The 16,387-nt window shown below is 42.4% G+C and overlaps 1 protein-coding gene across 1 annotated transcript; it reads right to left on the bottom strand.

The window, feature by feature from the left end:
• On the bottom strand, window positions 1-6,801 carry CCL20 (C-C motif chemokine ligand 20). Its single transcript, XM_084847162.1, has 4 exons — window positions 6,675-6,801; window positions 6,318-6,432; window positions 4,348-4,425; window positions 1-3,487 (listed from the first exon to the last, which is right to left on the bottom strand). Exons 1-4 carry the CDS (start codon window positions 6,745-6,747, stop codon window positions 3,448-3,450), a joined length of 306 nt encoding a protein of 101 aa, XP_084703288.1. The 5' UTR covers window positions 6,748-6,801; the 3' UTR covers window positions 1-3,447.
• Between the last annotated feature and the right edge of the window lie 9,586 nt (window positions 6,802-16,387).

Genomic DNA, 16,387 nt, shown 5'->3' with positions numbered 1-16,387 from the left:
GGTATACAGCATAATTTATTTGCATTTTATTACATTGTTTATTACAATTACATTTGTTTAACACTGTTTAATCTCGTAAGTGCTGGAAATGTATTCCATCAACGTTGCAACGTTCTTCAAACCTGTCCAGAACACAATTACTGTCCAGAATACTGTCCAGAACAGTACGACACAAATTCCGGTCTGCATCAATGTCCATAAATGCTTCAGTTGAGATGTGATAGTCAAATAAGGATTTTCATCTGCCCAGTACACATAGTTATGCCTATTCACGTGGCCTGACAACTTGAAAGAAGCCTCATCTGACCAGATGATCTTATCAAGAAGGTCTGGTTCGTTAGAGATTTGGTTACGCATCATCTCACAGAATTGCAACCAACGGTCTGGGTCATCCTCCAGAAGACCATGTAACAGTCTTGGATGGTACAGCTTTAATTTCAATTTACGCATTAAGCGTTGCAAGGATGTTCTAGGTATGGATAACTGCTTAGATGCACGTTGTGTGGACTTTTTCAGACTGTTCACAAATGTCAGAGCGACTCTCATCTCATTTTCCTATGTCATAGACGTCCTAGGATGTCCAGATTTCAGTGCATTAGCCACTGCACCTGTTGCTTCAAATTTATCTCTACGACGATAAATTGTCAGACGTGTTGGTGGAGGAGTGTCAGATGCTTCTTGCCACGCTGTGCGCACCCACTCGGCATTTTCAGTCTTCCAGCACTGCTTTAGAATCCACTTTCTTTGTTCTTGACTCAAGTTCGCTGCCATCATTCACAATATCAGTAAAAAAAAATAACTAAAAAACTAAGCAACTCTATACCTACTTAAGGGCCTCACTCCCCTCACTCTCTACACTTAACTGATTTAACTGTCACACCCTGTCACTCACTCTTCCCAACTGTCATTCTGACTCCACCCACACATCTTCTACTCACACATTCTCTCCCCCTTCCATCAACATTCTAAACAACTGTATACCTACTTTTGGGCCATCTGGTATAGGGGCCATCAGTAGTGATGAGTGCTTCAGTGCTTCCTACACTGTTAGAGGAATTAATTGGTTCTTTAGAGAAAACTAAGCCTACAATAGCTGTTTATAAAAAGTTGTTTGCAATATAGTAAAGTAGATCTTCAGATTGTCAGAGAGGAATGGTGAAAGGGGATGGAATGCTATATGCAGTGTAATCAATGGAAAGTTGTCTTAGGTTCCATATGTACAATTTCTGTAGATTTAAAACTGGGGCTGATTCAACAGAAATTTATGTTTCACATATATTGGACACCACAGAGGCTTGTTAAGAAGAAGCCAGCTAGATCTACCAGATGCTGGCGATGTAATGAAGACAATGCCTCATTGAGGCATATGATGTGGGCATGTCCTGTAGTGGCCTCTTTTTGGTTGGAAGTAATTGCTCATATAAATTTTGGCCCTGAAAAATCGGTGATAATAGTGGATGTCCATGTGCTTTTAAATTTCATCCCTGCGATGTGGGGCTTGACAACAGATGGCCAGTAAAAGTGGATACTGAGAGCCCTTACAGTTGCAAAAAGACTTATACTTCAAGCTTGGAAGGATAAACACCAACCACCTTTCATCTGCTCTTACTACATTTGAACGTATCTCCTACAGCCGTCAATTTCATAAGGATAAGAAGAGCCCTGCTGGATCAGACCAAGGGTCCATCTTGTCCAGCATTCTGTTCACACAGTGGCCACCTAGCTGCCCATGGGAAACCCACAAGCAGGACACATGTGCAACAGCACGCTCCTGCCCATGTTCCCTAGCAATTGGTGTACATAGGCATACTGTCTCCAATACTGGACATAGCATAGCATATAGTCATCAGGACTAGTAGCCATCGATAGCCTTCTCCTCAAGGAATTTGTCTAACCCCCTTTTAATGCCATCCAAAGTAGTGGCCATCACTATGTCTTGTGGCAGCTAATTCCATACTTTAGCTATGTGCTGTGTGAAGTACTTCTTTTTATCTGCCACCCAGCAGATAAAACGAATCTCCCACCCAGCAGCATCATGAGATGACCCTGGGTTCTAGTATTATAAAAGGGAGAAAAATGTCTCCCTATCCACTTTCTCCACATCATGCATAATTTTGTACACCTCTATCATGTCTCCCATTAGGCACCTTTTTTTTTTAAGCTAAACAATCACAGCTGTTTTAACCTTTCCTCATAGGGAGTTGCTCCAGCATCTTGAACATTTTAGTTGCCCTTTTCTCCACTTTTTCCAACTCTACAATGTCCTTTTTTAGGCGCGGTGACCAGAACTGTACACAGTATCCCATCACTTATACTTGAAGTTGGAATGCTTATTTAGATATATGGTCCGCTTATATTAACATATATATTTGAAATGGAAGTGTTAAATCCTTTTCCTTTCCTCTTTTTCTTTTCTCTCCCCCTCCTTTTTTAAAGTTTTTGTTGTTGCAGTTGCTATTGTTACTGAAAATTAAAAAGATTTTTTTAATTACAAAGACAAAAGAAGATCCATATTGTCTCCTCTGGAATGTCAGAGGCTATGGTCCTACTGAGAACAGAAATAAAGAGGGCAAGGCATGGATGTGTACAAAGGAAGTCTTACTGGGGCTCAGCCAGCCACAGGAGGACAACAGATGGATGAAGAGGCATCAGTGTGACTCAGGGGGCACAACATGTGTACATGGGAGGGAAAGATGACATTTTAATAGCTTACCTAGCAACATGCACTGGATGTTCATAATACATTTTCATGAACTTCCCATATGTCTTAATTTATCATGTATGTCTTTAATACATAGCATCCACTTCTGATGTTACATTTCCCTAGCTATAAGGTTATTGTATGAATGTTTTTAAAGCTAAATGTCTGAATACGTAAGGCCCATAATACAGCATACAATGTACATGTATTTGTTCATATTCCCATTCTTCTCAAATTACTCAAAATATTGTAGTATATATGTTTGAGTTTATATACATCAAGTAATACATGAACAACATTACTTTGAACTGTCTGGTGAGCCAGCACCAAAAAATGCAAACAAATACCTAAAATGAAAGTAAAAACAAATACCCCAATCCAGAGATGATAATATGCAATAAGGCATTGCAAATCTACTGTAATAGTAATAGTTTATAGCAAACGGTGATTCACATTCTCATTTGCTTCATATGACAGAATGAATGTGCACTATAATCACAGATACACATATTGTATATAATACAATTTCGTATTTATCCATCAGTCACAACATGTGAACAGATATAAATGAACAATGCAACTTCATTGCTTCATTCAAACAAGTATTTGATGCAATATGAGTACATGTTTGAGGTTCCAGAGAATCAGGGATTAGTAGCCAGCAAACACTCAAAGGTATACAGCGAAACAATTCCAACAGATTTTAAGTTATTTGGCCTGGCTCTGCATTTGTCTCTAGTTTCATTTCAGAAATGGTGTAACTGTGACCTCTTCTTGAGCTTTTCACTGTAAGAACAATGGAGGAATAAATATAAGATCATTAGAAGAGCCATGCTGGATCAAACCAAGGGTCCATCTAGTCCAGCATTCTGTTTACACACTGTCCGGCCAGATGCCTACGGGAAGCCCACAAGCACGACATGAGTGCAATAGCACCCTCCCGCCGATGTTGCCCAGCAACTGGTGTACATAGGAATACTTACTTATTTATTTCGATACTTATTTATTTCATTTCTATACCGCCCGATAGCCGAAGCTCTCTGGGCGGTTCACAACTGCCTCTGATACTGCAGGTAGCACATAACCATCAGGACTAGTAGCCATTGATAGCCTTCTCCTCTAGGAATTTGTCTAGCCCCTTTTAAAGCCATCCAAATTGGTGGCCATCACTACATGTTGTGGTAGCAAATCCCATAGTTTAACTCTGCGCTGTGTGAAGAAATACTTCCTTTTATCTGTCCTCCCACCCATCAGCTTCATGGGATGACCTTGGATTCTAGTATTATGAGAGAGGTATACAGATGTTTCCCTATCCACTTTCTCCAAAGTTATGCATCCACACCATGCATAATTTTGTACATCTCTGTCGTGTCTCTCCTTACCCCTTTTTTCCAAGCTAAACAATCCCAGCTGTTGTAACAGATAAGCTTGAATTTCCCTATCTGCCATATAGCTCCTGAATTATGAATAAGCCAAGGAAACCTTATCCCTACCAAAGAAGACTTAAAGTCCTGCCCTTTCCAATTGGAAATGTGAGGAATGAAATGTAGCATTTCCAGCATGTGGCCAAAGAACCCTCTTTGATCACAGCTACTGTATTATAGGCACCCATAATCAAGTATTTTAACTTGATTCCTCCAACCTACCTCAGCCAGCGGAGCTGCTTCTTCACCCAATGGTCTCTCGGGTTTGCACAAGCTCTCAATCCATTCTTAATGTGGAAACTGGAAAGAGGAAAAGCAGAAATTATAAACAGGTTTTTAAAAAGTCCTAGAGGTTTATAATAATTGGAACAAAGAGGGAAGGCAACCTCTTCCTAGATGCAGTACTCAATAAAAAAGCAATCAATTTTTTTCCAAGTGAAGAAAGAAAACTGATTTGATGTGTATCATTATACTTGTTGCATTCAATCCCAGTAGCATGGCATCCAGTCACCAGAGCATGGATTGAAGATGCCAGGGATGTGTTGTTTCATTTTTCGTAAACTAAGCTGGAAAAATTCCCTTCTGAGAGCTTTCCTTTCAATGGGTTTACCTAGGTCTACGAAATAGCAGGCAGTGCTAGAAAAGAGGGTAATCTCACATTTTTCTTTGTTTTTGGTTTTAATTATCAGTGTCTGTATATTCTAGCATTGTAGTACAGTAGGGGGAACAATTTTTTAAAGACCCCAAAATAGACAAATGTTTTAGAAACTTGTATAAGAACAGGGAAGGAGGAGAGAAATGAAGTTGTGTCACTCATCATTCATGACAGCACCAACAGTATCCAATAGGTTCTAATGATGCTTCCACACTCCAGGCAGCAAATCAAAATACCCCAATCCCTGAAAGAGCTTGGAAAAGAGTTGCATTTGAATTGCAATTTGACTGCTTGAAAAATGTGATTATCTTGAAACAGGAACACTTCCTTGAGAGAAGGAATGAAGATTTCCATGCAAAAACTGAGGAATAGCCAGGCTTTTCTTGAACTGTTAACAGTTTTGTTGTACAAGTGTTTCCAAATTAGAGACAGTCCTCGACTTGAAGGCATCCTTCTGTATTTGAAAGGCTGCCCTGTCCAAGTCTGCTTTAAAGATAAAGAACCATAAGAAGAGAGAGCCCAGGGGCCTTGAAGCTGCCGGTCAACAGCTGGCACCTGGAGAGCAGACACACTGGTCACCTGGTCATCGTCTTCCCCACAGTGGTGAGATGTATTGTATTTCTGTTTAAACTGTTTCTTTAAATGCTTGCTTTAAAAGCATCTCTATACATGTACGTTAGCATATGCAAATGTTATGTAAATCCACATCTTTATTTTGTGGGGGTGATATATTTCCTCGTTTAGTGATGCATAAGTGGCCAGCCTGTTCAAGTTGTGATTAACTGGAATAGCCTTAAATTGCTAAACTCAATTTTAAATATAGCAACAAACAATGTATAATATTACTCTAAAGTCACGTACACTACAAATAAGCTAGCAAATATACAGATATAAAAATAAATTATAAAGAGGGTATAGTCACACCAGAGGATATTGAAATGGTGATTCACCTTTTAACAGAAGCTCATATGGCAATTAGTTTTAAATGGAAAAAAGTTAATCCGGCTACGATTGATGTAGTAGGGTCTGGGATATGGCCTTCATGACTAGATTGACCAACATAATGACCCAGTTCACATGTAGCGCCAATTCATGGATTACTTAAATTTGAAGTGCATCTGAAACATTTACATTCAAATACATAATAAAAAGATACCACTTTTCTATACATCTGACCTTCTCTCTCTATGTGCAAACTGGGCCAATAATAATGACAACCCATGGGCTGTTTAAACCATGGGTTGTGTGCACAAGCGGGAGCCTCCGGCACACTCACTTCTGCTTTCAATTAACAACCTATGATTGCCCTGTTCATAGGTTCTTATGATGTCTGAACCCAGACAATATAGATTGTTTAGGAGTTAGTCATCAAAACTTGTATTTGAATGGCTAGAGTGATGGTTGAAAAAAATTCTTTGAAGCATTTTTAGGCATTATTTAAAGCTAAATAGCATCCTGGATGATTAGGAGAGGTATTTTTTTTTAAATATCCTTCACTGATGCAAATATTTTTTCCCATCCATTCCCATTGACTCACATGACAGCATTGATGTCACAGACTTCACTAGAAAGTTGCTCTGTGAATCCTATGATAGCCCTTCGAGGCAGAGGATTCTTGGTGTAAGAAAGGCAGCAATCTTGGTTGTTTTGAGCTGGAGTGAAGAGAAAAAAAATACACTGAAGAACAAGCTAACGTTTTAACCTATATCCTTGCCCTGCCAAGTGCACATGTTTTGGACCAGTTTCCTAGCAAATGGCAGTGCTCCAAATGACTTTCTAGAGTGCCATTTGTTTTTAAATCCCACGGGAATCTACTTCCTCATCTCAATTTGCAGGACACACACCTCAGCATCACAACAGGTCACTGGAACAGAATTCCAGACACACCACTCACCTGTACTAGTGCCCAACAGTAGCAGCAGGCCCATCAAAATGGCAAAGGCTGTGTCCTTGTTGAAGGTAGTCATGATCTTGCTGCTGCGTATGTTATGTGCATCAGATGAAATTGGCTGTTCTGATCTGGGTAAACCAGCTTCAGTCAACCTACTTATAACACCTGCTTGGGATATTTGGGGCTTCACCAAAGGGTGTGTCTTCCATTTTGCAATTGTGGGGATTTCCCTATGACTGTATTCTATTGCAAGCTATTTCTCTCCTTTACAATGTTGTGTAGGCTTAATTAACATTTAGGGTTGATTAACATTAGAGGTGGAATGTGCAGCCATACTAAAGAGGAAGCTGATATATTTTGTGAGTTTCTGAGGGGGCAGAACTGTGGTAAGAGCGGGAAAATCCAAACGATTACTTCCCGCTGCTAGTGGGAAACCACACACCCTTTAGTAAATCCCCTGGAATCTCATCCAGGTGTTATAATCCCAACTCCCACCCCCACCTCCCAAATAGCTTGTCTTTATTAATTTAACTAATGAACGAACCTGGCTTCGCAAAGGTTGTAATAGCCCTTAGTTTGAAACAATGAAGCCTTCAAGCAAACTTATGCAGCTATCAGTGTTGGACACCTTGTGTCCACCCTGAATATATGCATGCCCTCTGGTACTACTAGGCATGGTCCCTGCCATGATGCAGCCCTCCTTAAAGGAGGGGCTGTCTGTCCATTCCATTCCTTTGAGGGGGGCTGCCCCACAGCTGGAGCAAGGGGGTGGATGTATAACTCTGGCCCTCAGCCTACTAATCTCCCTTGGCTTCAAACTGTATCAACTGCAAAGCTATGCACTGGTTAGGAACATCTGGCCCTAGTGACTGAAAATGTTACTGCAGGCTTCAACCGCATGGACACATTTGAATTAATTTAAATTTATTAATGCATTTTAAAAATAAAATAACCCTGAGGTGCACTAAGAATCCCCTTAGCAAGCACGCTAAATTTCAAGAGTTTCAGTTTCACAGTCTTAGAGCTATGGCACTGACAGACAGACACACATCTTTTATTATTATAAATGTGTATTAATGCTTATAGTTTTAATGTTTTTATGTAAACTGATTTGTGATGTTTGCCTAAAGAGCATAATGTAAGTACCCTAAATATTAATGTAAGATAAAATAAGCAGGATAACTACAGCGGATTCAATCAGATCAGAACAGCCAGGTTTTTCTGTTTGCTAAAACCTCTTGTATGTCTATGCATGTGTAACACTTTTCTTCAGGATCTCTAAAGGGACTCACAGCAAAGGCCTTGTACAGGGACAATATATATCATTTTAATGTCTTAATTAAAAACAACAATAATGCACATGTAATAATTTTACATGTGTAGCAATTCACTTATCACCAAAACAATAAAACAGAGCACAGCCCTCCCAAAGTTCTGTCTTTTAGCTTGAGTCCAAAACAAAAATATAAATAAAACTTCTCTCGGAAGCTTGTTTTTTCTACTGGCAGAAGAAAGAAAACAGTCTCTACTCAGTTCACTCCAGCTCCACAGCAATCTTCTCAAAATGGACCAGGATCTAGCAACACAGGAGCAACTTGTTAAAACAACACTTTATACAATATAAAAGAACATAAACAAACAAGGAACTCATAGTGTTTGTAAAAAAAAAAAAAAAGACTCTCTTAAAAAAATTTAAAAGGAAACCTCCCTACTAACCTGTCTCAAGGGTTCAGGGTCTTACAGAGAGGAGAAAGCTAGCTTCTTCCAAACTGTATTTTGGTAACTGCCTAAAAATGGTGGCCACTCCCTATCTCACTCCTTTACTGAACATGTGCAGGAATATTCCCACTCAGAATTCTTAAAGAAAAATATACCAGTGGGTTACACGTGCACACACACACACGTGCATAGCCTGTTGAATCCCAGTTATAGTCTTTTGTATTGTCCTGAGTTTGCCACAGGGCTGCATCCTCACAAACTCAACAGTTTCATCTTTCTAGTGGAAACCTCAGGCTCGTTCCTCCCTGCCAAAAAAGTCAGGAGTTTGGGGAGAAGCACCCCATAAAGCATCCACCCCTCTGGAATTAAAAATTGAGCACACATGAGCTTCTCAGAATTACACCGTAAGAATTCTTAACCAAGATAAGTATTATTGGCCTTGTACACTTTTGATAATAACCTTTAAAGGCCAATTCATATGGCCAGTTAAGAACTATTCACAAATGACTTTTTCTGACTCTAGGGATCCAGATTTCCTGTCGAACAGATTAAGTGACGTATTTGCAGTCTATGTGTATTTGATACATTCTACACCAGGTGTGGGTAGAAAATAGATTTCCAGATGTTTTGGACTTCAGTTCCCAGCATTCCTGACCATTGGCCATGCTTGTAGGGATATCTGGGAGTTGAAGTCCAAAACATCTGCCCGCTTGTGCTCTACACCTTTTCAAAAGTTTGTTGACTCCAGATCCAGCCTGATGGGTGCTAGTAGGCTATTAACCTTCTCACCCTCTTCTAAAACCCAATTATGCATATTAAATTACCTCTTTGCCCTTGTGGGAAATGGGCAGGGCTGGTCTTACCATGCAACAGGGTAAAGTGACCTGCTTCAGGCAGCACCATGGTGGGGCAGGGGGGTGGGAAGGAGAAGAAGAAAATTAAGGTTGGAAATTGTGTCTGAATGGTGCAGTACACCTTTTGAAATGTTGGCCCTAATGGCTGGGGGGAGGCACCATTTAGGCTCTCCTTCAGGCAGCAAAATTGGCCAATCCAGAGCCTTGGCCACCAGGACCTTCAATGGATATTGTGACATAATAAATACACAATGGAGAAGCCAGGAAATCACCAAACAATCTGCTAGGGGAAGGGGCTACCTGGGGAGGCCCAGAGGGGCAGATCGAGACCCAGCTGGTTCACATTGGCCAGTGAGCCTGAGGTTCAACACTCTTCATCTAAGAGCCCTTGCCAAAACCCTGCAGATGCATCCAAAGTGGAGAAATATTTGGCACCTGCCATATCCAGGAAGTTTCTAATTTCCCTCAGGGGTCGGGTTTGTCCCCAATGCTGTTTAACATCTACATGAAACTGCTGAGTGGGATCATGCAGAGTTTTGGCATGCATTGCCATCAGTATGCTGATGACAAACAGCTCTGCTTTTCCTTTTCCTTTTTATCAGCTGGGGCTGTGGATTTGCTAAATCAGTGCCTGGTTGTGACAATGGACTGGATGAGAACTAATAAACTGAAGCTCAATCCAGACAAGACTGAGATGGTGCTAGTGGTGCCCTCCTTCTGACCAGATGGAGGGTGCCCAATCTGTTCGGGATAGAGTTGCACTCCCCTTGAAGGAGCAGGTTCATAGCTTGGGGGTTCTCCTGGAGCCATCTCTGTCCCTTGAGGCTTAGGTGGCCTCAGTGGTACCTAGTGCCTTCTAGTAGCTTCAGCTTGCAGCCCAGCTACACCCCTATCTGGACAGGGATAACCTGGATTCAGTAATCCATGCTCTGACAACCTCCAAGTTAGATTACTTCAATGTACTCTACATGGGGCTGCCCTTGAAGACTGTTCAGAGGCTGCAGCTTCTGCAAAATGCAACAGATAACTGGAACTAGAAGGTCTGAGCATGTAAGACCAATTATAGCCTGCTTGCATATAACACCAATTCTAGCCCGCTAGTTTCTGAGCCCAATTCAAGATGTTGGTTTTAACATATAAAGCCTTACATGGCTCAGTGCACAATACCTGACAGAGCGCCTCTCCTGACATGAACCTATCTGGACACTACAATCAGTATCTGAGGCCTTCCTCTGAGTGCCTTCTCCAAGGGAGGAGAAGGCCTTCTTAGTGGTGGCCCCCCAATTTGGAATGATCTCCTCACTGAGACCCCCCTGACACCAACACTGTCATCTTTTCGACACCAGGTTAAGACTGTCCCCTACTCCCAGGCATTTAATGGCGTATGATGGGGCCTTTATGTCAGCTGTCTTTATCAGGTCTAATATCTTACTGAAATAGTTTTAGCTGTTTAAATTGTTTTACATTTTGTATGTTCAAAAATTTATACTATGTTTTGTTATCTTGTATTAGTGGTTTGTAATTTTTTAGAACTGTCCAGAGAGCTTCGGCCATTGGGCAGTTCAGAAATGAAAATAATAATAATAGTAATAATAATAACCGTAACAATAGTAATAATAATAATATCCCCAAAGTTCACCCCTTGTGGGAATGGAGAAGTCTTAAAGGGCTTCCATCACATTTATGTTGCTACTTCCCTTAATACAGTCAGTTAAACTATTTTTAACTGTGTCGGAGACCTTTGTTGGGGAAGTTATCTGCTGCCTTGATTGCTGATCAAAGAGCTGTTGTTTTTACCCTTACACAGGACAAAGGAGTAGTTGTATATAATAATGCATTGTGATCCTTAAAGTGTCTGGCTTCAAAGTCCATGTGCGACAAGGGAGCTGAGATGTTAGGGAAACGCTTAGAGCAACAGACAAGTAGCTTGTTTTCTGGCTAGGCCATTATGTGAAAATGTTTTTCTTTGGTGTGTTCAATCTGCCCACAAACCCCCTCCCAGAAAGCAATTGCTGCTGTGTTGCTGCTATGGGAGAAAATGCAGACTGAAACTCATGTGAGGGGAAGTTTCAGGCAACCCCTTCTTTGTCTAGCTCAAAGCAAGACATCAAAATTGAATAGGGTACTTGGGAATTTCTGTGGCTTTGCTGCCAGAGAAGCCTAGCTGCAGGAGGGTTACTTTGTTGTGGAAAGAGAGAGAGAGAGAGAGAGAGAGGGAGGCGTATGAAGGGAGTGGACAAAACAAAACTAGGAAGAGAAGAAATGATAAGAAGGTTTGGGATTTTGTTTTGTTTTTTGCTTTTTTGGTTTTGCAGGAGGGAAATTTCACTTTCCCAGCAACTCAGATAATTTCTACATGAGGCTTGTATTGCACGCTTGTGATTGGTCACTCATGGAACTTTGCAGGTTCCTTACATGACTTTGTCAACCTCCAGGGCATCTCCTGTGCTTTCTGACCTTTATCCCACTTTTTAAAGATAAAAGATACCCCAATAGTCCAATATATCGGCAGTGTGTAATGACGGAGTTGTTCTATAACCACAATGCCATCTAGTGGCCGTGAAATGAAACTTATAGAAATTGCCAAGAACTTGCCGAGAAAGACAGCCCCGAAAAAAATAGCCCATGTCAGCCCGTGTAAGGAGCTGATCTTAATCCTGCAAAGAATCTGGAAGCAGAAGTCCCAGTAAGTTGTGGGATAAAAAGCCTGGTGTGGTGAAGCCCTTAGTATTATGGCTTGGGACAGATGCAACTTCCCCAGAATTGTTATGCTCATAGGAAGAACAATTTCTATGTAAAAACAATATGGCCTAAAGAAAGCTGTATCTAGTGCTGCAATAATGATGATGATGATGACGATGATGTAGCACCATCTATGTACTGTCATACATGGTGCATCACAAATAGTAGGTAAGACAGGTCCCTACCCCAGTGGACTTAGAACTTAAAATAGACACAAGCAAAACAAGAGTGGAAGGAGGAAAATGGACACCTGGGTAAGCAGGGGAAGAATATGTGATTATTTCAATAGCGCACACTTTGGCTGAAGGCCACACACCCATCCCTGCCCCACCTCCTTTCCCCCGACCATCAATCATTTGGTGGCTTCCTGGCTTTTGCACAGTGTTTTTCCTTATTCTAAAAGGTTGAAATGTTTCTCTTAAGGCTTAGTTACTTGCAGTGAGAGCCTTAAACTAAATATGCTGGTATTTTTGGTTCCACCTGTTTTGTCTTCAGCTCTGCTCACCACTGGAATGTGGTCCCCAAAAGCTTCTCCGAAATGGAATTTGGCCCGCAGGTTGAAAGAAGTCTTACAACCCTGCTCTGGAGCAACAGAGAACAAATTTGCTCCAACTTGAAATATTTGAAAATGTCTGTCATATCACCTCTGAAAATATAAGTGGGGGAATTTCCTCCCTTCTGTCTGATAGGGCTCCTGTTTCCTAGCTCCATGCAGCATAATGGCCCTTGGGTGTAGTGAATGTGGGGCTGAGCCCTAGGCCTTGCTCTCCAAATAATACACTTCTGACTCCAAAGTTTCTACAACACCGTTCTTTATTGGTATCTACATGAGAGGAGACTCATTCCTGAGGAGCCACATACCAGACTGACTGGCTCCAAAGCCTACACAAAGGGAATGGAGAATGGGCCTCACCCAGGCCTCCAGAAGGGAAAGAGACTGCTTCTCTCTGGGCAACTTTACACCAGCCTAAAATCCTGCATTTAAAATGGGTCTTTCTGCTTCCATTTTAAATGCAGAATCACGACTCCCTTTTTTACCCGCTTCCATTCCCCCCTCCCCTTTCCCCCTCCTTCTCTCCATATCTGAATTTCCATTATCTTTCTTGACCTCCCTCCTCTTCTTGCTGCTTTTCCTCTTTTCATGGAGGGAACTCAAGTGGAACACAAAGGGGTAATTTGATAGCTCATTATCTGCAATCTAATCTATTTAAAAACGGAACAAAGGGCATTTAGTGCAGGATACACCCTGGAGGGTCACGGCATCATATAAAGAGCCCGCAAACATCTGTGAGCCATCTCAATTGCAGGATAAAAGCTCCGTGTGAAGAAAGCCTTTCTGTTGGTCATCAGAGAGGTGGTTGGGGAAAAGAGAGTGAGGGGGCATGACCATATGGGGAACTCTAGAAGCCTAGATTTGGACCCCAGGAAGGCCAGATTTGGACCCCAGGCATAAGGTTCTGCACCCTTGCTCCAGAAGATAGTGCCCAAACCAGTGAGTTCAAACAACATGAAAGGGCATTTAGACTAAACTTTAGGAAGAGGTTTGTGATGATACGAGTTCTAAATCAGTAGAACAGACTGCCTCAGAGGGGGTGGACTCTCCTTCATTGGAGATTATTAAGCAGAGCCTGCATGGTCATCAAACTGGGATGTTTTAGCACTGGATTTCAAACCCCCCGCCAGAGGTTGGACTAGATGTCCTTTGGGAAACATTCAAACTATGATTCTTTGATTTTAAGAAAACAGCTACACCCTACCTGCCAAACCTCAGCAGTGAGGGTGTTTGGCAGATATGATGATCTCTGTTACTGGGCTGGTTCATATAGGAGCAGGTTGTTCTTTAGGTGTTTAAAAAAGTTACCCTCTCCCAGCATCACAGCTCCAATTTAATTCACACACAACCCCCACCCCATGGCTATGTTTATTTTTAAAAAAAAAATACAGGAGGTCCAGTCACAAATGTCCTGATATCCTATTTAGTTTGACCCTTGAAAAGTCCAGACTTGCAGAATTTATCCCTTCAAAGAGACATATGCGGGCCATTAATATAAGGGCAGGAGAAATGTTTAGGCCAGGCACAGATATTTTGCATTTGAGAAGCACTTTATGAAAGTGATTTCCAGACCAAAGGCCATTTTGGTAATTACTTTCAAATACACATTTCCTAGGGAACCATACTTTTGAGTTCAGTATTTCTGTCAGGCTTCCTTAATGGAGGCAATTTGGTTTTATAGGAGACTTGCACAATCAACAGTAACAACAAATGGATCAAGAAAGGACTTTTCCATCACACCAACACGTGCAAGAAAAGCACAGGGGTTTCCTAGCAACAGGACAGAAACTTGTGTTGAAAGGAGATGCTGAAAAGACTAAAGGCTAGTGGCAAGCTGCCATGGGTGGAAGGGATAATGAACAGAAATCTATATGAAGTAACGTAATTACCAGCTATTCCCAGCAGGGTTAAAATTAATGGCAATTCCAGCTAGGTTAAAACACATGCTGTTGTCTTCCCTTGCTTCCCTCAGTATGTTGCTGTCCATTCTCCAGATGCTAATCCTTGAAAATATGACTGATAGGGATGGCGGAGAATTCTGCCACAGATCTCAGTGAGGCCAAATGCCAGTGCATTCAGCCCCCTGAAATCCGTGGCGGAACGAAGCCCCTCCGCCCCACCACCCCGCGAAAGGTGCGCGAAATGGAGCACCTACCTGGTGCTGTTCGCGCTGCTTTGCGAATGGTTGCCGCATCTGCGGCCACCATTCGCTTCATGATTTTTCCCATGATAGGCTATGTAAATATTTACGTACCTTTCATGGCGAAAAAAAAGGGATGCAAATGGTGGCGGCTACAGCGGGCGCCATTTGCATCCCTGCACAGCCCAGCAGCAGCCGGATGTCACTGCGGGTAGCCCTGGCCAGCGGCTCTGCGGAGTCGCCGTGGAGCCAGCCGGTGAGGATTTCGGGGGGAGGGACGGAGTGCCTCCTCCCCACCGTCGATGTCACAAAACAAAACAGGTAAGTCACTTCGTACATCCCAAATGACTGAAACGGGATTAGTTTATAATGCAGTGGTGAGTCTGTGGCAAAGGAGAAGCACTTCCAGTGGGCAATTCTATATAAGGGCCTTTCCAGAACATCAATAGTGTGTCAAAAATTCTCAAATATAGTGTTTCAGACCTAGGGATATCTCAGCCCACCCGCACCTCCAAGCAATCAAACAACAGTATTTTGTTACTGCCAAAATGCGATTTCATTTCCCAATTAAACACGTCAATTGTGATTGTTAGTGCTGCACAAATATGGTTGTGCAAATGTCATAGGATCCTATTAGGTACTGCCTGCGAAACCGATAATAACAAGTGACACAGCTCCTCCCTGCAATACCTGTCCCATTTTGTGAACTTTTAAAAATGATGAGTATATTTTAAAAAAATAATAATTAAAAATTAGGGCACAATCCTATGGCAGCTAGTCAGCAGCTAGACAGCCATAAAATATGTCAGTTTCCGGGAACTGACCTTGGAGCCCATGCTCCAAGGTTAGTTTTCTGAGAACTGGCCTACCCCCACCCCCGCCTCCTGCAGTGCCTCATAGGCAGCACGGAATGGCCCTGCACTCCATGCTTGGAAGAGGAGTGTGGAGCAGAGAAAATGGGGCATTCCTGGGAGCAGGGAAGGTGGAAATGCCAGTACGACACATCCAACGTGTCATCTGGCAGCTGCTTCCCCTACTCCGCCTTCCCACAGCTAGACAGCCGATAGCCGCAAATGCAGGGTGGCTGATACATGGAGGGGATGATCCCCTCCACGCTTCTCCTGCCCTGCCTTGGATAGGTGGTCACCTCCAAGTTCAGAGGCGGCTGCCGATCCCGGTAGGATTGCTCGCTTAAAGGGTGAGCATTCCCCTGCTATATTTGTCAAATGCAGGAGTGTTCATGTAGTCCTAAAGCACTCAGTGTGGTGGTCGTAGGTGCAATAGCTGATGTGAAGGCTTCTCCTGGCACTCACAGATCCTTGGCGCTCCATTCACTGTCTTTTGCACTGACTGGCTTTTCCCTGGCTTCAGAAATGGGACGGGAGTGATTTCAGCCTTGAAAATGACATACAGTCAACCTTTTTTCTGTCCCTGGGAGGATGGGGCATCTCTTTTAATGGGCAGCTGGACAATATGCAGATTCTGGCTCCTTCCAGTGGTAGGGGGGCCTGATAGAAAATGGGGAGGGGGGATGCTGTTGGAGAATGTCTACTCAGGCTTTTGATGTTGCTTGTAGCAACTAGGGGCCTGTCTTCATTAGTGATTTGCTGTGGATTGGGACCGTTTGGAAGTCCTTTGCAGCACATGATGTCATGGCCAGTTTGCAGCCACCCCTGAGTTTATCTGTGGGAAGCCACATTTTTGCAGA

Source organism: Heloderma suspectum, chromosome 3, assembly GCF_057233095.1.
Source record: "Heloderma suspectum isolate Gila_16-S chromosome 3, 16-S_ref, whole genome shotgun sequence".
Classification (NCBI taxonomy): Eukaryota; Metazoa; Chordata; class Lepidosauria; order Squamata; family Helodermatidae; genus Heloderma; species Heloderma suspectum.
This window is presented reverse-complemented; position numbering and strand designations above follow the sequence as displayed.